The sequence below is a fragment of the Homalodisca vitripennis genome, chromosome 7 (genome assembly GCF_021130785.1).
Source record: "Homalodisca vitripennis isolate AUS2020 chromosome 7, UT_GWSS_2.1, whole genome shotgun sequence".
NCBI classification, from domain to species: Eukaryota; Metazoa; Arthropoda; class Insecta; order Hemiptera; family Cicadellidae; genus Homalodisca; species Homalodisca vitripennis.
This window is the reverse complement of record NC_060213.1, coordinates 129,289,704-129,315,401: the sequence shown is the minus strand read 5'-3', so window position 1 is coordinate 129,315,401 and position 25,698 is coordinate 129,289,704. Positions and strand designations below refer to the sequence as shown.

The 25,698-nt window shown below is 32.1% G+C and overlaps 1 protein-coding gene across 7 annotated transcripts in view; it reads left to right on the top strand.

Moving 5' to 3' along the window:
* Positions 1-25,698, top strand: part of LOC124366316 (protein polybromo-1) — a 102,012-nt gene that overhangs the window by 65,149 nt on the left and 11,165 nt on the right. For 4 of the 7 annotated variants that reach the window (XM_046822768.1, XM_046822767.1, XM_046822765.1 and 1 more), the window contains 11 exons: positions 201-377; positions 535-696; positions 1,316-1,467; positions 1,947-2,119; positions 3,165-3,337; positions 3,737-3,805; positions 10,439-10,579; positions 11,886-12,008; positions 12,599-12,872; positions 14,735-14,885; positions 17,162-17,247. In XM_046822768.1, the coding sequence (XP_046678724.1) occupies positions 201-377; positions 535-696; positions 1,316-1,467; positions 1,947-2,119; positions 3,165-3,337; positions 3,737-3,805; positions 10,439-10,579; positions 11,886-12,008; positions 12,599-12,872; positions 14,735-14,885; positions 17,162-17,247 (1,681 nt within the window). Of the gene's footprint in view, positions 1-200; positions 378-534; positions 697-1,315; positions 1,468-1,946; positions 2,120-3,164; positions 3,338-3,736; positions 3,806-10,438; positions 10,580-11,885; positions 12,009-12,598; positions 12,873-14,734; positions 14,886-16,659; positions 16,740-17,161; positions 17,248-25,698 lie in introns of all 7 variants that reach the window. The other 3 variants (XM_046822770.1, XM_046822766.1, XM_046822769.1) reach the window with 2 other exon arrangements.

Genomic DNA, 25,698 nt, shown 5'->3' with positions numbered 1-25,698 from the left:
GATGCAAATATGTCTTGGCATAGTGATGTAATCAACAGTTTTACAATTTCATATATTACAATATAGTTTTATATCCTGGCACCATTATTCCCGTAGATACTATCATACATTTAGACTGTTAGTTTACCTCTGCAGTTTAAACACTGCAGCTTTGAAAGATATTTCTGGGCTGTTTTCACATGGTGGACTTGATGTTGCAGGAAGTATTCAAGACAGATCAACACGTAGCCATTCCACTGAACCAAGTGTTGGGTCGCTGCTGTGTCCTGAGTGTCAAGGATTACTTCCGTTCTCGTCCAGAGAATTTTGACGAGAAGGATGTCTACGTCTGCGAGTCCCGCTACTCGTCAAAGGCCAGAGCCTTTAAGAAGATAAAGGTATTTCGTTTTTATTTAGATTCGTTAGGATTTTTTTTTAAGTGTTCCAGTTTTCTGTAAGGTGTAATTAAAATAATCTACTGTGATGACAAGTGGTTAGAAATCAAAAAAACCCAATCAGTGCAAATAAATAATGGAAAAATTCTTCTCTGTGCAGAACTGGCCGCAGAGTCTGAACAACGGCTACAAGCTGGTGCCTAGAGACGAGACCCTGGAGCCCAAGCGAGTCATGTCCGTGTTCCGTGAGAGGGTGGAGAAACACAAGGAGGAGATAGCCGAGCTGGAGGAGCGTGAGAAACTCGTAGAGAAGGAGAAACCTGTAAGATATTTTGGCACAACTACAATGTATTAGCCAACTTTTAAGCTGGTTTTGTGTTAATATGGTTTTCTAAATAATTTTACAAATGAAAGTGTCAATTTCTTATCATCAATAAAACATACTTAATCTTATAAGAGGAAAATATGTAAACAATATCTTAACAGAAGATGCGTATATATTAAAAAAACACATACACATTTTACCCCGGTACTAGAGAAGGCTGTATAGTAAACAGAGAGTCTAGCAGTGGCATCACACAGTTATGTATGCACCTATGTGAGATACATAACTTTTAAACCTTAAAAGTAATAAATTTGCAACGGAAAGCAAGATAATAGCAAAACAGTATATAACACACTATGTTGAATTCTTATTATTTATTTAGGACAACTCGAAATTTCGCATAATTACATACTTAGTTTATTATATATTTGTTTGAAATGTAATTGATGAACATCAAAGTAACAGAGACTGCCTCTGAGTGTAATTTGACTGCCAGTTCTGAGGTTAAATGTAATTAGCCAAATTAGCCACGTAAGGGTATGGTTGATTTCTCCTACTATTAGTTATAGTGTCTGGTTGAGCGCTTCGGATGGTTTAATTTATTGAGGTGTTTCAGAACGTTCCACTCCAGACAGAGGAGGCGGTCACGTACTACGAGCAGTACAACTGCAGTGGTTATGTCATCAAGACTGGCGACTGTGTCTACGTCAAGACTGATACTGACGGAAAAGCTATCAGCCAGATTGACTCAATATGGACCAACACTGAGTGAGTGTTCTGGCATATTAATGGTGCCTGTGATAAGTTTATTTTTATATGTAAAATATTGACAGAGTATTACAGTTAATGAGTTGTTATTACAATTATATTAGGTAATTAATGTCGTAAGTGGAAGGGGAGGAATAATTAAATTTAAATACAGTTAATACGTAACACTGGTAGTTACTGTAATAAATCAATACAAGGCATTAATGAAACATTGCATTTTGTTTGTTACGTATAAAGAGTAAAATCCAAGTCTCAGTTACAAAGATTTAGTAGAAAAATCAAGTCCTTTTGTTGACATGTACTAATAGATACATTTTTTTTAAAGCTTGCAATTTCAAAGTTTCAAATCGGTTTGCTTTTATAGAAATTGTTGCACCCGTGATTCATGGAAAAAGTACAGCTAAGATAAACAGGTAAAATGTATTGAATTAAAAAAAAACCCTGATAGTACAGATTCTAATTGAGATGGTGTGTTCCAGAGGAGAGGCGTTCTTCCACGGACCGTGGCTGGTGCTGCCTTCCGCCATTCCTCACACACCCTCGCGCACCTTCTACAAGCAGGAGGTGTTCCTCAGTACTCTGGAGGACACCAACCCTACTAACAACATCGTGGGGAAGTGTGCGGTGCTGGAGCACGGAGAGTACATATCCTGTGAGTGTATACGTCCTTGCTCTACTGTACATATTTACGTATTGGATCCTTTAGTTCCAAGAAAAATATTATATTAATTTGATAGTAAAAAATAACGTTTGATACACAGTGAATTTTAAATCTATTGAATATGTAATAAAGTAGTGCGCATCAGTTTAATGAAATTAAATTACTTATAAATTAAAATTGTACATATTTTAAAAATTTGGTTAGTTCAAAATTTACAAAGTTAATGGGAATTGATTGAATTACTTGCAATATAGAGATTCACTAAAAATGGTGACTAAAAAACTATGATAAATTTGTTGTATTATTCAAGGTCAATATTTAATAAGCAAGGAAGGATATGAGGCCAACAGGAAGTGATGTTGTGTTGGTATTAACCTCTAAATGTATACCTTAAATGAAAAACTTGTATGTTTATTTTGTATTTTCAATTTTAGAGGAATCTTCAAAATTAGGTAAACAAATCTCCAGAAATGCGAAAAAGCACTGGTGAATATAAATAAACCTCAATCAATCAATTAGGTTCTTTATTTACATAAACATTACGTACAGTAATGGCAAAAAGTCATGCTTTTAAAAATTCTTCTGAAGCATAAAAAGACTTCTTTAGCAGCCATTTCTTAAGTAATGTCTTGAAATTCTTGTTGTCTCTGCATCTCTTCGGGTACTCTAAGAGTTGATTGTGTAGTTTTTTTCCATGAAGGTGGGTTTCTTTTCAAACAGGGTCAGGTGGTGTGTAGGTAAGGCGTAGTCATGGCGTTTCTAGTGTAATAGCTGTGATTGTCACTTAGGTGGTCAAGTGTGAAAGCTATTGTGAAGCAGGTGGTCTGGAATATGCAAAGTGAGACAATTGTCAAGATCCCGAGTTTTCTGTAGTTCTCGCACATTCAAGGGCAGCCTATATATAGTCTTAAAGGTTAAAGAGCTTAATAAAACTTGTATTAACAATGTTTTGTATGTCTTGATTTTTATATCAGGTTTTAATGAATGACATTTCAAGGAATTTTAGAAACAATTAAAACATGAAATGTGTGTGTAGGTCGGCCCACTGAGATACCGGAGAGCGATGTGTACGTTTGCGAGTCTCAGTACGATGAGGCCAGGAGGTCTATCAAGGAGTTACCACGGGAAGGGCTGAAGAAGTACACACACTCCGCAGCTGTTACGCAGGACGAGATCTACTTCTTCCGCAGACTCATCAACCCACAGAAGGTCTGTAGATCATTGTAATACATTCTGTTCAATGTTTTTAGTACGTATGTACATGAGTTTAAATATTAAAATTATAAAAACTATGTGCAGTAAAATAGGCATTTTAACTGGATTAGTAAAAAAAGTTTAAAATAATTAAACAATTTTTATATGAAATTCTTTAGTGTTTTACAGAACACTGTTTAAGGTGCTTAATGGGAATTGTGTTTGAGTTCAATTATTTTTAAATATTATATTTATTTAGATTATTATTTCAATGTTTGTTGTACTTTGACAACTAATTCTACAAGGAAACTCTTCAAATTGTGCTTTCTTTTATTGTAAAATCAAATAAAATATATTACAGCAACCCATACAGTGGTCAGTAGCACAGTTGATTGGTAAATTTGTGTTCCATAGGTTGGCGCCAACCAGACAGAGCAAGAATCAAAGACTAACCAGTACTTGCAGAACTTTGATCAGAACTCTGTGAGTGTTCTCATGCCAGTTTTTGTTATTACTTTATCTTAAGAAAAGCTTAATATGCTGTCATTGACATAGGTTATTGATGAAAGCAATGCTTGTACTTGATAATTGGTGGAGGGGCTTATAAAAAGGCATTGTTATATATTAATTACAATAAAATGAAATAAATTATCTACTAGAAATCTAATTTGAATCCATTTTAATGTTTTAATTTATTTTAACGTCACTCATTTTGAACTAATCAATCAGTATTACCTTAAAAGTTTTATATTGTTTTAAAATATTAAAAAAAAATCCCTACATTTATTAAAATGTATCCAAACTAAACAAAACACATTTTGTGACTCGCTTCTTGGCAAATGTTCACGTTTTAAGCATGATTTGACCTGAATTTACATTTACGAATACCAACAAAACAACTTGAATTCACTTTCTTACAATTTCCTCTTAAAACATAAAACATAATCCTCTTGAGTCTAAAGTTCTAGTATTATGTGTCCATATTATTTTCAAACTTAAATTAACTTGTATTTGGTGATTTTTAGAAAATAATGTAATGTTTTCTTTTAAAAGTTTTGATATTTACTTTGCTCTAATTATGCAAAACATGAAATCTATCAAACAAGGGAAATTAGTTGACCAATCTTGTTTATAACCAAAAAAGATTAGATCCTGTTTATAAATATTTGTATATTTGTCAGTCATTTGACAATATTACTTTCTTGCTATGCTATTATAATATAACTCTCACTGCAGTCTGGATGCTTATGTAGTTCTGTTCACACATCTCTTAAAAAATTCATTAAAGTCCTCTTTCCACATGGCCGTACCTTGACAGTGACATGGTCCTTGCGGCAAGCTAAAATATTCTTGTACGAATTTTAAGTGGGGCCTTTCTCACTCATCGAAGTTTTTGCCATATTAGACCTGCTTGTGCTCTTTCCGTGACCATACTGATGCAGTCAGGAATGTTGCCGACTACATTTGCTTCAATCACTGCCAGTGTATGTACATACTTCTTTGCTTTGGTCCTTTGTTTAGATGTTGTTGTGTACTGTTTTGTAAAGTAAAGGACGAAAAACATCATCCATTAATCTATATATATAAAAATGAATGTTTCTGTGTTTGTCCTTTATGGAATCGCAAAATATTAGACAGACCATTATGAAAATTTGTATGTATACGTATTTTTCCACGGAGAAGGTTTATAAGCTATGCCCATTGACACCACCAAGCAGCGCTGCAAAAGATAAAAGGTTTCAAAGCGCCTGCACACTATAAACTGAAATTACGAGACAGTTATGTATATTACATAGCCAAACACTATTTGAAGGCGCTAAGTTATTATGTATATTTGTCTTTAAGATACATTTCTGATTGAACTTAAAGTTTGAGTGTTAGACCACTTTATAATAAAGTACATGTACATGCACAATGGCTATAAATATAAACATATTTTCTTGATCGTGGCAACAAGGCAAACTCTACATCGGCGTTGTAAATATAATTCAATTAAACCAGAAGTTCACATACATGGGCAAAGCTTACGAAAAGCGTGCAAAGCCGCGTGAAACAGCTAGTTTCTTATAAAGAGTAAAGATATCCCCTTCACTTTGTCTCTTCTTCCATGCTTTATGGAAAATATCCTTTCGTCCACTTGTGTCTCATGCTCTCCTTCGTCCAGAGCTAGAGCAATCATCCACATATCATCATCGTTTCATCCATATCTGCTGGTTACGGCACGGGTATGTCACTGTGAAGTCACGGATTTGTGTGAAGAGGTCTTATAACAGTTTAGTTTTATTTAAACAACACATTTCCATAAACTGGGGCCAAGAAGTGTACAAGAAAGATGTTTTACTAAACATTTGACTGCCGCAGACACCATTTTGCTAATGCTGTAGTCTAGTGACTCCTTCAGATCACTCATTATAGAGCCTCAGTGAACATGTTAATATCCAGTTTGTCACTAAGTTAATAAATAAACTAACTGGTCATGCTGGAATTTTAATCTAATTGACATTTTTATTACTTGTAATGAAATTTATAGAACTTGGTTTTAAAGTATTTTTTATCCTATTACATCATTAGATAAAACTTTTAACTCAGAATGGTTTATGAGGATTTATTTTATTTTGTTGATAAGAATTAAAATTTTTTGTGTAATACAGTGTAACAGTGTTTCCAGTAAATAATCTTATTGTAATGTTATTATTTTCAACACATTTTCGGTGAAAGTGAAATAAAGTTATAATGTTGTTAATGATATGGTTATTCATCAGGTATTTTACCAATTACTATTTATGCATTTAAAAACTATTTTATTTGGAAACATAATATTCAATTCATATTTTATTCAATATCAAATTTCACCATTAAATCACACTTACAGTACAGTCACACTTATGCAATCTTCACATCCTGTTTTATCCAACACAATATGGTGGGAAAATGTCCCTTGATTAATTATTTATTTAAGAACAAAATTCAATCGTTAAAACTAGATCCATACACATTGTACATGGACAGTGCTGTATTTTCTGTACCGTACGCATCTTTTAAAGCGTACCAGTGATTACCGGGTGTACATTTGGCTATACTGTGTTTATTTCTCGCAATGTTCACTTGCAAATCTTTTTTTTCAAATCACCTTATATTTCATACCGTACAAAGTATTAAATCATACACGTTATTCTGTAGTATAATTTTAAATAATAGATTCAACACATTACACAAAACACATTATGTAACTTTTTTATTATAGTATATAAAAATTAACACTCATAATACATATTAGTACTTGTAAGCTTAATCAATTCTTATTTTTATTTCATAACAAAGTTTTTTGACGGATATTTAGTAATAAATATTTCTCTATCATTCCAAGTTCTTACTTATATGAGACTTGCTCAACATCATTAGCTTGTTTCTCTGTTTTATGTAGGATGAATTAGACTGTACCGTAAAATCAATAAAATAATATAAATATAAACAAATAAGATTTTGTAAAAAAATCGTTCCACTTCTCCTACAAATATATGTGGATATATTTTATATTTGATTGTACAAAATTATGTGCCTTTGGTGATTATTAGGCCTACATCTTTTGCATATTAATATTTAATAGAATTAATGTTCCTCTGGTTTAATTTACTTTTCTATGTAATATTTAAAATTAAAATTTCAGATTTTGTAACAGGTGCATATAAAATGACAAAACATTAATGCCTTTTTCTTGTTGCGTGCTTTCTTGATCTTAAATGTGGTAAGTGTAATTCAGACTTCATTGTGCTTGTTGTGCATCTTATTCCTAACCTTAACATTCTTTTACCGTCACGGGTTTTGTGTTATTGTGTATTTTGTGCTGTACTAAAACTGATTCAGTGCCTAGGAATACTTGAAACAAAGATGAACTCAATTTAAATTATACGGATTAAACTAGATGATATTTACTGCCATGGTAAGAGCTAATCATTTACAATGATCATTCAGTAATTCAAGAGACACCCTGGCCTGAGGAAATATAGTTGGTAATACAAATTTGGTACTAAGTTGGTATCTCTGGTAGGAGCAGGCGGGTCAACATAGTTGTGTTTATAATCTCAAAACTATGTTTCAACGATAGCAAATCCTTTTAATGATTCCACATTCATTTAAAAATCTTCTATGAATGGTTTTTATTACTTGCTGAATGTGAAAAATTGAGCAAATGTATACACTGGAACAATCAAAGTGTTTGGTAAAGATTGTATGGCCTTCGGTAATTTCTATAAGTGGGAAGATCAGTTTAATAAAAGCCGAGACTCTGTATTGCTGATACAATTCCAGCTGGTCAGTGTACTTTCAACAACCTCATTTGGAACTCAAGTTGGTAACACCATTGGTGTGTATAATAAAAAAGTCGTATATATAAAAAAAATATTCTCATGAGAAAGTTCCTAGGGACTTATCCCTTAAGTCCAGAGGGTATTAGAGAAAACTTGATGGTTTTTGCAGAAGTCTCAGATTTTAGGGACAAATAAAAGTTAGGGAGATGCAAAGACCCTTGTAGAACTAATTGCAGGGCCTTAGACTCTTCCCTCAGATAAAAAGCAATGAGAGAACATATGGACCTTAGAAGTGAGGTTGTGATTCTCCATCACAACACTATCTGCCTCATGCTGCTTTTACTTACGTAATGAAACTTGACAGAAGAACAAACTTGGGCTCTGGCCTCATCCCTTCTTCAGCCCTGATTTGATCTTATTTTCACTTGTTTGGCCCACTGAAGGATTTATTATGAGGAAGAAGTTCTAAATTAGTGGCTTAAGCATCAAGAGAAAGACTTCTTTGAAGTTAATATAAAAAACCATTTAACAATTAGGATAAGTGCAACAACGCTGGTGGGAATATGTCAAAAATTTAGAAATCTTCCATTTTGCACATAGTAATTTCTTTTGGCCACTTTGTCTCTTTTTTTAATGAAGAATTCTTAAATATTATTTAGAATTCATTTAACAACATTAGTATGTTCTCTAAAATACGAAGTATGTTCTTGAAGTACTAAAACAATAATTATCACTATTAGTTTTATGTTGAAGTGTTCAACTGCACTACTTAGTGAGACATGAACAAAATCAAAATAAACAAATGTAAAATATCTTTTAGTGTATTGTATTTACTATATGTATTGCACCATGACACGTTGTACTTTAGTAAAAGTAACTGTACATAAAACTTTGCAAAAATGTATGTGCATAGATAGTACGGAAACATACTTGGCCATGTGAACATCAATGTGAACATAAGTTTCCATACCTTAGCCATATGTAATATTTCAGAAGAATTAATAAATTAGTTTTTTGTTCTTTTCAAATTGTTGTATTATTTTGTAACAATTATTTGTGTGTGACAATGTACATACAGTTTTCTTTGTGTGACGAGTAGTTTAATACTAGAAGTGGCATGCGCCATGTACATGGCGCATTAATATAATTTCATATTGCGTAACTTTTAAAGTAGTAAATATATTCGATCATGATAAAATTAATATGGTTGCAAAGAGGGTATAGGGTTTGAAGTACCCAAGTACATCAAATATAATGTTTTTAGCTCTTTGAGTGCGGATCCTGTAATTTTATGGATCGCCGGAGCTCTCAAAGTGTGTGATCATATTATTTTAATAATCGATGTTTTAATTGTAGCGCATTACACAATCGCTAGTATCATCGTAATCGTGATTACGTAATTTTACATCTATAATGTTGTTAGTAACACAGATCTTCACTAGAACACACATGAAGTATTACATCAGTTTGTTTACAAAGCAACAACTGGTGACTTGCATTGTTAATTTATTTTTATCTTTAAAGACACCTGAATTTTAAAAATATACGTAATGTTTAAAGTCATATAAACTACATTTCTGAAATCAGCCTAAAATTTGGGCTCAAATGTATATTTTGGATTTTTCTTAAATATATTCCAAGTTAGGTATAAAACAAAACTCTGAAATTAATAAAAAAAAACAATTTTCCACCGTATTTTAAGCATTAAAAAATTATGTTGAAAGTGAAATGAGCTGTAGAGAAAGATATTAATGGGTAACCTAAAATATTGTGTCATTATAGTATATATGTATGCGTGCCACTTCTAGGGTTAAAATGTGTTCACTCTGACTGGCAGTGGTTTGAGCTTTTGATCCAGACGTTAGAGTTATATTCTATACAACAACTTAGATTATAACAATCAGACTCAACTGTAGCCCCAGTTTGCTATCTTGAGATACAAAAAGTCTTGCACTTGAGTGCAGTGCTCTGGAAATTTTTCTAAATTTTATGGTGCATTGTCTTAGATTTAATAAAATACTACCCAGGTTAAATATTTTTCAATTGAGTGACATGGGAGAATTGATTAGTAAAGTTATAGAATTTTTAATATTTACCACTGGGGGACATTTACGAACGAATCAAGATTAATTTGAATTCTTATCATTGTCAATTTGAGTAATCATTTTTCTATGTTAAGTAACTAAAAACGTCATAGTGTAGCCAAATCGCATTATGGCCTGGTTATAAATTTTGTTTAACATATCTTATAGATCTTTGAAATAAATTAGAGTACAAGAATAATCTTGGATGATTTGAACATAAGCCATGGCATTTCAGTAAACATGTCAATTTAGTTTGGAATTGTGTATTTGAATGTCTTAAAGTTCCCCTATCTAGTCTTGACATGTTGAGACTTTTCAAATATAATTTGTTAATGTGTAATTGCATAGTCTGACGATATTTTTATAAATTAACGTTTACTCCTGCTTTCCATTTAAAACTTTAGTTATACCCTAACCTCAATTTTGGAGAATTGTGGTGTAACTTAAAAAAACCATCAAACCTATTGTATGGGTTATTTTATTACATATTCATAAATTATATTTTTTAATTATCAATGTCCAAAATTTGAGTAGAAGGTGAGCTTTAGAAATACCTGGTTTAAAATATTGCTTTTACAAATTTTGGAATGAGATTGAATGTTGTATCTATTTTCACACAGAACGTTATAGTTGATTTAGTTTATGTTTAAATTGTAAAAATTTCAACTTAGTCACATACAACAGTCAAAAATCTTATATTTATTTATTTTTGTTGTTTGTTGCAGTGTTCGGCCTCATCACCTGCCAACAACATCAAGCTGGAGGACATGATGTGTGAAGACTCCATGGACGGAGGGCCTCGGTCCGTGGGCTCTTGTCATGGCAATGACAACTCTAACATGAGCACACCCCTTACCAGCAAGAAGGCGAGTCTAGGCAGCCAGACAGGACAGAGATAGATTGAGGACAATTTTTGCCCCAGATTAGTTTGATAGTGTAACTCGACAGTTCTCGTTGGTTCTGTCTCATTCGAATTTGTTCCTTGGGGTTTTGTCATTGCAATGACAATTTTAATATAAGCACACCAGATTAGTTCATTTTTTAACTTGTCATTTCTTGGTGGTTCGGTTTCATTTGAGTTACGATCTTGGGCTCTTTTCATCGCAATGACAACTCATCATGAGCACACCCCTTACCAGCAAGAGGCGAATCTATTCAGCCAGACATTGTCTGCAGCAGTTTGACACACTGGAGCTGCAACTCTTCTTGTGTTCCATGCTCAATATGAACACACAGTCTGTAGTTCGTTAAGTTTTGCCTGATGCCAGACTTTCTCTGATCATTTTTATGGGTTTTGTATAATTTCGTAAAAAAACAACAAAAAATAAATAAATATATTAAAATAAAATAAATAAATATAATTTTTAATAATATTAAAAATAATAATAAATTTCTATTTATTTAAATTAATATTTAAAAAAGTTATTTTTACTATATTATTTTTTTATTATATATTTTTTATTTATATTTTTATTATTTTTTGTAAATAATATTTACTTTCCATTTTAACATTTGAAAAAATACCTGGAACACTATTCATGATTTCAATGTCAATTACATATGGTTTCATAATAAGAAAGTTTCTCATAATGTTATAGATAACTCAATAGTTGATCTAAAAAAATTCAAATTCAAATCTCTAAATAATGGCTTTAAGTTAATAGTGTTGATCAAATAATCTGTATAATCAATATGTGAATCCTCTCTCTGAAAAAATATTCTTGGCCATAAAACGTGAATAACTCTGGTCTTTATAATTTATGAATATCTATGAAATATCCACTAACTTTTATAAAATTACCTGTGTAATAAAAAAGTGATATTTTCATGAGTTGTACACAGTAAAATAAAGATAATATGGGAAAGTCATTATGCAGCTACAGGATACTTCTTACATTGATGGTATCAGTAACTTAAAAGGTTATCCAACTGCTTTTTTTTCTTTACTAAAACAAATATTGTAACTGTTATGTAAGTGGTGTTTTTAAAAATTATACAATAGAGGATATAATATAAAAATTGTATGAAATTTACGTTGCATCAAAATATCTGATGATGGTCTTTCGACACTATATTTTATATTTTGACCTCTTTAAGTTTCCATTTTTATTTGAAATTTTTATTTAATACAAGCTGTCAGGTGATTTTCCGCTAATGAGTTCGTTGTTTCAGAAGAGAGATGCCAAAAAACTGGTGACTGGATATATCCTGTACTCTGGTGATGTCAGGAAAGGAATTGCTGCCGATAACCCAGCTTGTTCTTTTGGTGAAGTCAGCCGAATGGTCGGAAATGAGGTACAGACCTGTCACTTTGGTTTCCAACAATCTTCCTATACCCTTCTTGTGGTGTATAATCCTCATGAACTGTGTAGTTTGTTTCATGTTTTATTAGAGATATTAATACAAGATGATATATTTGTGCAATAATTTTATATGTAACATACCAAAATTCAGTTTCTTTCAGTTTTATATACCTTATTACATTTCTATTTTGTAACTTCCATATTATTCTATATGGAACAAATTTTATATATCTTTTTTAGAAACTACTAACATTTACAAGCTGGTACCTATCTTAGATTCTTCTTTTGCTGAGAATTAGTAAAATGCATAATCCACCTTATCTCTTTTGTATTTTTTTATCAAATTTATACAAAAATTATATACTTATGTTTTTATAAACAGTTTATTTTGCTATATTAAGATTCTTAATTTCTTTCTAAACACAATGATACCCAACATTATGTATATTAGTGTATATTTCTGTTTGTTATAATTACAAAAAAAACTTATAATATTTAATAAAAAATGGCCTGCCAATAAGAAGTAAAAAGGCCACCACAAGGAGAGTTAAACAAGTGAAATAATGTTTATGTTGGTGTCAGTGGCGAAACCTGCCGACAAGTGAGAAGATTGCGTGGGAGGAGAAGGCAGCGCGGGTCAACGAGGAGACAGTGGCGAAGATGGCAGAAGCGGAGCTGTGTCCGTCTCCGTCCCCGGCACCCACAGCCAACAGCCAGCAACACCCGGACCTGGTGTACGAGTGCTGTTGGGACAACTGCGACTGGCAGTTCGAGGACATGCAGGACTGTATAGAGCACGCCGTGACCGAAGGGTGCGGCCACGTCCACATGTACTTCGCTGCTGTACCACCACACGGTACGTCTCTCACTGTGACCAATGCGACAAAGTCACAGATTTTGATCATATTGTGATGAGTTTTAGTGGAACTCTATAGAACATGTATCGGTACAATTACCATAGTATGTGATACTGTTTACAACAGTGGTGTGTACGGAAAATTATTTTGGGGAGGGCTAACACACTGGGTGGTTCAGGAGGTATAAAATACCCTCTAAAAATACTAAAGCTGAAGAATCATCTACAGCGAAATTGTTGAGCTTAAGGACCTCATGAATGTATTTAGCTTAAAACAAACTATGGATGCAGATTTTAATGTTCGTATTTCAAAATTTCAGACAAGGGCTTTAGCTCCCCCCCCCTTACTTATATACACCCACGGTTTACAATAACTTGCGTGTAACTAATTCATCCTCATGACTTGAGATAGATAGTCAGGTTCAAAAAAATAGCAGAGAGCGGCATTATTATTTTTCTTTTTTTTTTCGATTAGTTAAGTGGAACTTTTAAACATCTGGATATTTTGGCTGGAAACACTAAAAGTTAATAGATATTTATTTCTAGGAGAAGATTTTTTTGGTTTTGATCTACCCTCCCCCTTGATATTTCACTCCACATCCTGTAATTTCCAATTATGTACCTGCCAGCCCTTAGAAAAAGTAAAAACTATTAAATATTTGGGAATTTTGCTCGACGAAAAATTGACTTTTGAACCTCATATATTAGATTTACACGCAAAACTAAGATCACAAATTAGAAAATTTTATTTTTTTGAGAAATTTTTGTAACTTGACACTCTTGAGATCACTATATTTTGCCCTCATCAACTCAAGACTGCAATACGCTTTACCATGCTGGGGAGGAACATAAAAAACATTAATAAATAAGTTAAGAACCACTCAAAATTACTTTTTACGTATAATTCTTAAAAAAACCAAAAGAACAACTTCTTTTCCATTATTTCAACAATTAAAAATTTTACCATTTCAGCATCTTTTCGTTTTTAAAGTTCTGAGATTGTTTTATATCAGAAGTGGGAATAGAGAAAACACAACGACAAACCATTTTCACAATACAAGAAGTCTTGTAAATAACTGTTTTAAATTACCCAAAGTCAACATAGTTATTTTTCGTCACTCCTTTCAATATCTAGGTCCTAAATATTTCAATCAGTTGCCACTTCAAATCAAAATTATTAATAATTTCAAACACTTTTGCAAAGAAACAGTCACTTGGCTTTCTTTACAACAAGATGTGGAATATCTTAATTATGTCTTAGTATAATTAAGTAGTATAAATAATTGTTATTTTCTTGCTGGTAGTTTTTCTAATATAAGATGTAACTTTAACCCATTTATTAGGCATATTTATTACCTACTTAACTAATATATAGGATAACTATTTTCATATTAATTACAATTAATTTCATCTGTTTGCTTAACTTACATCATATTTCTTATACATCCACTAATATTATTTTCTTCTTTCAAAATTGTTGTAGTTGAACTCACAGATGTTACAGTTGGCGATTTTCTTTTATAAATATTCTAAATGCTAGACTATGGTATACTATGTTAATGTATTGTATATAGTTTCAACTGGTCACGCTACTGGGTAAAGTGGCCGGATTAATTTCTCGCTTTTTCCAATACTGTATTACTGCCTTGTACTTATGGGAAATAAATTCATTTATTCATTTATTCTTAATACTGACTATTCTGAAATTCATTGGAAAAAATTAATTCCTCAGTGCCAATTTATTTTGGTTAAATCAGCGCAGTAACGGTTCGAACAAACACAGCATGATGCTTTTACAAAGAAAGAGATCAGTATACTCGGATTTGTTTGTATGTAATGACTTGGTGCTTGTTCGCTCGCAGAGCTGGAGTTCCAGTGCCAGTGGCGAGGCTGTACGAGGATGCGAAAGGCTATTGCACCATTCCCCAGCCTCCACAGACTCGCCAGACACGTCAAGGAGGTGCACATCATGAAGAGTCAAGGCAGAGTCGTCCACCCGGACCACCGGAGCAAGTGAGTTGTTGACCACGTACAAATAATATTGATTTTACTGTGTTTTACTACATAATTTATTATAGCAACAATTTATCAATCAGTAAATAAGGTGCAAAAAAAAAAAAAAAAAAAAAAAAAAAAAAAAAAAAAAACGGCTTCTCAAATTCTAAAATTTTAAAAAAATAATGTAATTATTATTTCTGTAGTATATTGGTCATTTGGATTTTATTATTTGGATTTTTTAATCTTTATAAGGAACTACAACAATTTTACATAAATAGAAACAATGAAGAACACTTATAAACATTAGTTTTATACACCTATGTTTATTTAAAATTAGAACTAGTGACTCTTATCAGCAATCAATGTTTTAATGTTATTAAATGAACTTAAATGCAAACCATAATTTTAATTACATTATTCTTGTTAATTAAAGATTAATACATATTATGTTGAAATCACAATAGTACTTTTTGATTAACATTATTTTTGTGCAACCATTGTCATTGTTTGTTTCCCATTGTTTGCTTTGGTCTTCCATTTAGATCTTTATTTTTTGGGGGCTATTGCTCTACTAAAAGCTACATTTAAATGTCCACGATCAAATACTGGATTTCCCAAATAGGTACCAGTTTTCTAAACAATTTTTTTTTAACACACTTACTGTTTTTAAAAGTGTCAGGTTTTCTGCATCTTCCTAATTTTCAAATCTAAAATCTTCATGTGTTCTTTAAACTTTATCCATCCCCTATTATGATAGTACTTTTTAACGTTTTCAATTAAACTTAATAAAAAATACGAAACGTTTTTGTAAAGTATCCTAAACCATGTTCGTTCTTTTACACACCGTTCTTAAATACTCTTACACAAACTCGCGGTATAAACATTTTTATTAAGTAAAACACTAAAATCATTAAGCAGTAACATACGCAATATGAACACCAGCGTTTGTTCACACCAGCTGTTATATTTAAAACAGCTGATTAATAAACAACAGTAGTGACACAAAGGATTCTTTGAACATGTCACTAGAATTCCAACTGTTGATTCACCAATGCATTTATTTCGTATGAAGATTTCTTTAATTTTAAATGCCAATAGGGTGGACCCCAGTTAATTTTTGTCATATCTGGTATTTTTTCTCACCGTCCTTGGTACTCAAGCTTAAAAAAATCTTGTAAAGCAATCTTATTTTCCTCACAGGTTAAGACATTTTTGGGGGACTGATTCACTTCCGGAAAGAAATGTTTAGATATCATTTATATGGAAATCTATGTTGTTTTTGCTTCCACCTGAAGGGATGTATATAAACAGCCGAATATTAGTACAATCAGCTATCGTTTTTAGAGAAAAAGTTTTCCAAAAGCCAATTTTTCCCTACTAATCACTACCATGAAGACAAGTGTCTGGCCAAAGTCCCTACCCTAAAGCTTTTGGTTTACATCCCATATATTTATAAGTATTCACTATAATAGTATGATTTTTACAGATTTCCTCATTACATTTTTTAACAAAATAAGGTTGCAGTATTTATTTTGTTACATACATTTGTTAAAAAATCTTAATAGATTGAACAATGTAATAATTTTGTTTTTTTTTATTTTTGCTTATACACAATAACATTATATTTAAATTACAGATTATAAATAATATGTTAGTCTGTTTATGATTGGCTTTTATTAATATGTAAAATAAAATTTTTACAGTACTTTAAAATTTTACACCTTTTCAAGTCTGTTGTGTGATTAGAAATGTGTTGTATATAGTGTTGTTTTAACTGAGCTGTTTACAGGAACTTTATGCCGTCGAGTCGCCCGCCCCCCCAACCTACTTCCACCTCCACCCCCTCATCTATCAGCGAAACTGCTGCGGGTTGGTGCCCACATTTTTGGCTCGTGCTCCAATAGTTGTCTTGGAAATTGTTAAACTGCCTTTGCCTGACACGTTGATTTCCTACTATTGAAAAATACATTACTATGCTACATAAAACTATTTAAAGTATTTACTTTAAAGGATACGTTTCACAGTTTCCAGACGTTTACGTTTGAGCCTAATTTACGTTTGTTTGACGATTAATTTTGCATTGATTTTTGCAGCGCATGTTTTTGTCGTACTTAGTGGCGATTTCCAGTGGCTGTGTAAACATTTAATTTTGTTGTTTATAATGATTTTCATTTATTTATTTACGTAGCACTGTTTAAAAATGGATGGTTTTCAATTTGTGAGACCATCCATGTTTGAACGGTTTATAGTCTAGTACTGTCTGTGTGTAAGTGTTTGCATGTGCATGACAGGCATTTCCTGGCCTCCACCCGCACCAAGCCTGTCACCAAACCACTGCCAGCCCACGCTCTGCCTGGCATCGCTCTGCACGCGGCCTGTGAGTATCGTACTGTGTCATGTTCTTTATTATTTTTATGGAAATATTGGAATATCATGTTTTAGTGCAGCTCTTTTTTCATAAAAAATGTATTAATTTTAGAGTTCTTTTACTATACTTTTTTTTAAATAGAAGTAAAATTCTTGGTAATATCTATTATTAACATGTTCACGATGTGTACCCCATTGGGTACACGCAAAAGTTTACAACTGCTGTTGTGTATCAGATGGGTGTTGCTGCGCATTGCCTGTCTTGTTGGTTTGTTAAATATGATCCCGCGTTTTAAACAATACCTCAGACTATCATGTACGGTGTGTCGGGCACACGAATGTTCAATTTTTTAGGTAAATGAAATTATCAAGTACCCCCTGTGGTACACATAGAACGTTAAAAAATCATATTGAAATATATTATTTTGTCCAAAATGCAAAGCCTACATATTTTTCTCGTATACCTAGACGTTTAACATACAAAAAACAATTATGATTTTTTGCCATTATTATTGAAAAATTCAACAGCATTTAAAAAAATTAAGAAACTAGCCTTTGTCGTGAACATGTTAATTTTGTATTAATAACCCATAAGAAAATAATATTTTGTGTCTGATTTTAGTCAAATTCAGTATGTAAATGAAATTGATTGAATATTAAAGATTTTTCAAATCATCTAAGTCATCTTAACTTAAAATCGAGCTTTCTATCTAAATAAAAAATTGATTGCTACAGCAATGTTGAAGCAGTGTAATCTAATCAAAATCACTAGCAATATGGAGTGTTATGTAAAGAGAAAAATTTGTACCAAACTTTCGCGTCACTTCTTTCAAAGTTGCGATGATGCAATGCTAATAATCTCAAGCCAAAGAATTAAATAGACGAGCTATAGGTAAGACTGGTCTTCCACTACTGAGTACATAATTTATTTCCTTAATCTCATAACTGTAAATTGTTACAGTATACTAATATTATAAACACTTCAACAATGATAGTTCATGAAATAAAGAAAATGGAAAGGCAGTCATGGGATATCTAGAAAAAGTACATTTCCTAATAATTAACGGGTTATTTTTTATATATTTTAAAATAATATGAGACACTAAAATCTTTAACAAAAAAAGTTTTGTATTTGCTATTAATTTTATACATATTTTTGTAATATTTTTTACATTTCATATATTACAATGATAACTGGACTTCTAAATATTAAAGTAATAAGTATTTATACATTTTCCTTATTTTCGTTTATATTAGTTATATGTAATTTGATCAGCTATGTAGGTGGTGATTCAGCTACCACAGGCTGGTGGTAGCTGATTTTCAAAGAATGAGGTTTGGAAAGGATACATGCAAAAGACTAACAAGAATTAAGACATGGAAGTTAAAAGATACGAAAGTTAGAGAGGAGTTTGTAAATAACATTAGAGGAACGATACCCAAGGGGGAGGTCAAAACAGGAGAGGAGGAATGGACAAATTTCAAGAATGCTATAGTCAAAGCTGCAGAAGAAACATGTGGACGAACTTCAGGTAAAAGAAGGGATAAAGAGACCCCTTGGTGGAATGAAAGGAATTGCTGAAGCAGTTAAAAACAAAAATAGAGCTTGGCGAGAATGGTTTAAGGATAAGGTCAAACGAAAAGAGGGATAAATGGAAGAGACTTGCAAGGGCATCAGCAAAGATGATGAAGGAGGCAAAGGAGAGGACATGGAAGGATTTTGAAGAAAAAACTGAAATCAAACTTCAAAGGAAATAAGAAGATTTTTTATGGGGGTGATAAGGAACAAGACGAAACCTAAAGAAATGTTGACTAAGGTGGTGGGATGTTTCAGGGGAAATCAAATGGGAGGAGAAAGAGGTTTTGAAGACGTGGAAAGAGTATTTTAAGGAACTACTGGAAGGAACAGAAAATGAAGAGGAAAGAAGAGATATGACAGAGGAAAACAGAAGATGAAGAGGATTTTAGTATGTGCGAATTGGAAAAAGCGGTTTTAAAGAGATGAAAGAGGGGAAATCTGCGGGAATAGACGAGCTGACGGCTGAGATGATAAAGGCGCGGGCCCATTGGGAATTCAATGGTTGTACAGAGTGATGAGAGTGATTTGGAAGGAAAAGAAGATACCAGAAGACTGGAAAATGGGAATAATAGTGCCGATTTTTAAGAAAGGCAATAAGCAAAAATGCGAGAATTACAGGGGAATAACTTTGTTTGTGCCATACACAAAAAATTTATGAAAAAATACTGTTGCAGAAAATTAGACCAGTACTGGAAGAAACAGGAAGAGAGGAGCAATGTGGTTTTAGGAAAGGTAGGTCAACGGTGGATGCTATTTTTGTGATGAGACAAGTGTTAGAAAAGAGGTGGGAATACGGAAAAAGATACAATGGTAGCGTTTATAGACCTACAGAAGGCATATGATAAGGTACTGAGAGAAAGGATATGGGAGAGTATGAGAAAGAGAGGATTGCGTGAGGGAATAGTAGAAAGAATAAAGAACCTGTACGGCATATGTAAAAACAGGGTAAGAATTGAAGAAAAATATACAGATACTTTTAAAAACAGAGAGAGGAGTAAGGCAGGGAAGCATATTGTCACCTTTCCTTTTTCAATATTATAATGGATGAAATTATTCTAGAAGTACAAGGAAACAGAGGAGCAGAAGAACTTAAGACAAATAGCATATATGCGGATGACATAATGATATGGGAAAATAGGGAAGAAGAGTTAGAACGAGAGTTAAACAAATGGGCAAAAGTGGCGAAGAAATATGGTTTAGAGATGAACATACAAAAATGTAAAGTAATGAAAGTAGAGAGAAGGGATGGAAAATAACAAAGACGTGTTAGTTGAAGGAAAAAGACTTGAAAAGGTGAAGGAATTCTGTTATTTAGGAAGTATTCATAACAGATAGGGGCACAATAAGAGAAGAGTATAGGAAACAGAATATGGAAGAGTGGAAAAGTTTTTCAATATGGTAAAGAAGATTGTGTGGAGTTGGAACATTGGGAAAGAATCAAAAGTATTGATGTATAAATCTTATTTCCAACCAATTTTATTATATGGAGCAGAGACGTGGACGTGTACTAAAAATGATTTAAGCAGATTGCAAGCTGCAGAAATGAGATTTTTAAGAGGGATAGAGAAAACTACAAGAAGAGATAGAATAAGGAACGAAATAACCAGAGAAAGATTGAAGGTAGTTTCACTGCAAGAGACAATGGAAGGAAGAAGAATACAGTGGATGGGGCATGTGAAGAGGATGGGAGATAATAGAATGCCTAGAATAGCACTGGAGAAGGAGGAAGGAGGAAGAAGAACCAAGAGGAAGACCGAGAGGAAGATGGGAGGACCAAGTGTGGAAAGACATAGAGAGAAGGGGACTACAGAAAATACAGGTGGATGAAGAGGGAGACATGGAACGATAGACTAAAGTGGAGGAGGCTGTGTACGACGACCCGTGAGAACGGAAACGTCTAACGATGATGATGATGATGATTAGTTATATGTAATTTGATCAGTATCATTTTCACTACAATTTTTTACTTCCGAAATAATTACTTTATTTTCATTGTAGTTCTATTCTAAAAATGAAATTTTGGGTTTATGATAACTGAAATAATAAATAAAGATTCTGGAATAAAATGTTGTAAATACAGCATCTATTGTTGTTCCATATTTTCTTGTTCTTATGTTTTTATTTTTTCATATTGTTAAATTTAATTTATCTTTATAAAGTCAATTAATGGTTATGACATTATGTCAACAAAATTTGTATTAAAACCTGTTTTTACGTCATTTATTTATTTAACCCTTTGAGCCCCAGCCGCCGGTATATCGTCGGTAAATTTCACTGTCTAAAAACCCCAGCCGACGATATGTCGTCGGCATGATATAAGTTATTATAAATGGCTCTTAAGTGTTTAATTTTAGCGACACCAGTGGTTTTAGAACTTATAATTTTATTTTCATACATATACAATATGATTTCATAGTCAAATGTTACTAAATAATATTTACACTACTCCTAAAGAAAGAGTAAGAAGATCAGCTGTTACTAAGAACAACATCTGCATCTGCTGTGACATTGTTTACGTTTAGTAGACTGTGTTGATGTTCATTACGTTTGTGTGAGTAGACAGTTATATTATTGTTTCGGTACTTTCAGTATGAAATATTGTTTTATTTTGTAAATGATGGGTGACTCAAACCGGTACTTTGGTATCACATGATTTGCAAGGTACATAATTGCCTTTCCATTAAAATTCAATTTATATTTCTTATCAGCCCCTCTAGAATTTGATATTTTACTGATAGGTACTATCTCGAGGGATGTTTTTCTTTTGTTGACATCAGCGCGGGTACTGCCGAAGCCCGCGCTGATGGCCGGAGGCACTCGCATTTTGGGTGGCGGAATGTGATCAAGAATAAAAACAAGTTTTGAGTGTTTTTTCAATAAAGAGTTTAGTTCTAGTTTGGTATTGTTTGTTTTTGTTGAATTTTTCTGTTTGGAGAAATGTAGAGGTAAAACACGGAAGTACAACAAAGCGACGCGACTCTGCAATCACGTTATCTAATAGACCGCTCGACTTTGACCTCTGTCTGAGGATGGGGAGGGGTTTGCGATAAGACAATTCCTGTTTTATATTGACGAAATATTGTTTTACGCTAATCTAGTAATCAGTAGAAGCGAAATGTCAAATAACGATTCATGTCTGGGTGTGGTCGGTATAATCCCAAAGTACCCTCAAACCTAGCAGAACATTCAAGTGACATTGACAGACAATTGAATATTGACTTTTCAGATGACGATTCAGTATTATCTGATATTTTTGACGATGATAGTGACCTTGATCCGACGTATGATCCTAAATATGATAGTGACAATGGCAGAAATGTAGGCCTATTTAGTGCTAAAGACTTAACACCTGAGATACCGTCTACATCAGCTCAGAATAATGTTACACAACCTAGGCCTAGTATGTCACAGGTTTTGTGTCATTAAAAAAAAAATATTTTTACAAAATATTTATTATTGAACTAATCTGTCTGAAAATTTGTTTGCATGTTTGCAATAACATGACAAATGAAATAAAATTATTTCCCACGGGTTAATTGTTCCTTGTTTTATTTCTAAAAAATGTTAAATGTAACTTTTTTCTTTTTTTTTAGTTTGCACATATGCGTTATTTTACATATATAAAAGTACATAAACATTTTTTAGCCCTTATTGAATTTTTTATTTGTAAAGTACCTTATTTCAAACATTTTAATGTATTATTTAGGCCATTAGCTAGTATATTAGTGATGGTATGATTTTTCAAATGAAATCGTACAAAATCACTGAAATGGCCTTGGGGTTTTTTAGACAGTTACTTGCAAAACTAGACTTGGTAAAAATTTGCACAAACTATATTTTTAGGTCCGGGGCTCAAAGGGTTAAGTGAACATAAGGTAAGGCCCAATGTAATTCAGTAATGGTTATGATTATAATCAACAGAAAGACTAATTTCCTTCCAGGATTAAATTATAGTATGGCTTTGTTCGCTATAAAAGATCTAATCAATTTATTTGTAAATCCTTTAAACATACATTCATAGCCAACCAAAAGAAGTAGTCACTTCAACAAGAAGCAACAGTAACCACTCACTAACAGGGCTGGATAGCCCCTTAAAGGAACGACAAAATGCTCCAAATCAATTAAAAACGGTTTCAACATTTCTTTGTTTTTTGTTTTAGTGTTGCAAGTTGATGACGATCCTATGTTATATTCTGCTGTAATAATGTAACGACTTACGGCATTTTCAAGCTTCTTCACGACGCCAAGCTTTTGATTCAAAGCAAGAGTCAAGTGTTTTCTTTTTGAAGGCACAACCCGTGTCACTAGTTAATCGCAATCCAATCACTCACAAGCTTTATAGAGCACTGCAGAAATTTATTTAAAGTTATTACTGTACATTAAAAATAAATATCAGACTGAGAATATGACAACTAAGTGTGAACATATAACGAGATGACACAACGACAACTGGTTACACAGGCTGTCAGCTGAAGGCCATGGTCAGATACGTGACTCGTCTAGTCGATACTACCTGAAGTCAGCTTAATATGATGCCTAGCCTCTTCTTTACACCTGCCTGAACACTGTGTGAGGGGTGGTAGTTACTTTTGGTTTTTGTTTTTTACTTTCATTATATTCACTTAAAAAAATAAATTATGTAAAAACAGATTTTAATACAAATTTTGCTGCAGTAACGTCTTAACATAAATTGATTTTTAAAGATAAATTAAATTTAACAATGTCGAACTATAGAAACAGAACAACAAAATATGGAATAACAATAAATAGATGCTGTGTTTACAAGATATTTAGCACGTTACATTACCGTACCATGAATGGAAAATAAACATCGTTGCTTAATGAATGATTGATATTTTAGCGATTACCAAGCGTGCCGAACTATATGGTGCTGGGTTTATGGAACTTTACTTTATAGAATAACTCTTGCATGATGTAAAAAGTAATTTTAACATTGTCAATACAACGGATTTAAACTGTAAAAGGTTTTTTCTTACAGAGTTCCATTTCATTAGTGTCATCTTATTTTGTAAAATTAAATTTTTAGATCTTTTATCAGATCTGTTACGTATAATCAGAACGTAACTAACAAGTTTTAAGGACTTGGTAAAGCTAGGCTTTGTAAAACAGTCTTATTTGATAAATTTAACAGAATTACTAGTAAGAATAAAAGTTTTAAGGACTTAATAAAGCTAGGCTTTGTAAACAGTCTTATTTGATAAATTTAACAGAATTACTAGTAAGAATAAAAGTTTTAAGGACTTAATAAAGCTAGGCTTTGTAAACAGTCTTATTTGATAAATTGAACAGAATTACTAGTAAGAATAAAAGTTTTAAGGACTTAATAAAGCTAGGCTTTGTAAACAGTCTTATTTGATAAATTGAACAGAATTACTAGTAAGAATAAAAGTTTTAAGGACTTAATAAAGCTAGGCTTTGTAAACAGTCTTATTTGATAAATTTAACAGAATTACTAGTAAGAATAAAAGTTTTAAGGACTTAATAAAGCTAGGCTTTGTAAACAGTCTTATTTGATAAATTTAACAGAATTACTAGTAAGAATAAAAGTTTTAAGGACTTAATAAAGCTAGGCTTTGTAAACAGTCTTATTTGATAAATTGAACAGAATTACTAGTAAGAATAAAAGTTTTAAGGACTTAATAAAGCTAGGCTTTGTAAACAGTCTTATTTGATAAATTGAACAGAATTACTAGTAAGAATAAAAGTTTTAAGGACTTAATAAAGCTAGGCTTTGTAAACAGTCTTATTTGATAAATTGAACAGAATTACTAGTAAGAATAAAAGTTTTAAGGACTTAATAAAGCTAGGCTTTGTAAACAGTCTTATTTGATAAATTTAACAGAATTACTAGTAAGAATACAAATCTTTTAAACTGTAATAGTTGTAACTCCTACAGTTACCCTAGTAGGCTGAAAGCCAATGCGTCAAACAGTCATACTGTTATATCAATAAAGTTAAAAAAAAACTTCTTAAAACTAATCGTAAATATCATGAGATGTTTAACCCTTTGAGTGCAGCGTCTACATAGTAGATGTTGTGAAATGTGCATAAATTGCCGGCATCTACCCAGTAGACGATTTGTATTTAATTAATATCACATATAATTCGTTTTTGTTTTGACAAATAACTTATTTCACGGCAATCTACAAGTTTCGAATAATCGATTGTGATTGATTTTTATTGTTCACCGTCCCCTTGTAGTTATTTGCCATCAGAAAAAAAACAGATGACGCAATAGTTGGTCAGCTGCTACTTGTTGCCATTAACTACACAGTTTCGTTCGTTGTGTTTACATTGTGCTAGTTTCGTGTATTTATGCTGAAAACTGTTGTTATTACTATTCTGCAATTGTGTTCAGTAAAACTTACAATGCATTTATAAACTTCTTTTTTTCGTGTTTAGTGGCGTATATTTTATTGTTGGATTGGTGATGAAGTAAAACGCAAGTTCCAATTAAACTATTGATTTTAGGTGAAGTAAGGTTATATTGTAGGCCTGTGTATATTTTTATATACTTTTTATATAATTAGTATTTTACAGTCGTCTTACTTCATTGAGTGAAATAGGATAGTTATAATATTGTTTCTAAACTTTTTACAAACTTGAACAAAAATTGCTTTTTGTTGTATTTTGTATATATTGCAGTATCTGGTTAAATATTACTGTAACACACCAATATTATGCATGATTTTTGTTCAGTTTTTCATGCTCTTTCATATGGTATAGCTAAAATAAATTTAAAAAATACTGTATAAATAAAATTTTAGTTCAAACTTGAAATTTATTTTTTTTCATTTTTTAGTTTTTTTGTTATAACCTATATTCTTTTTCTGTAAATAAAAATAAAATTATAATATTATA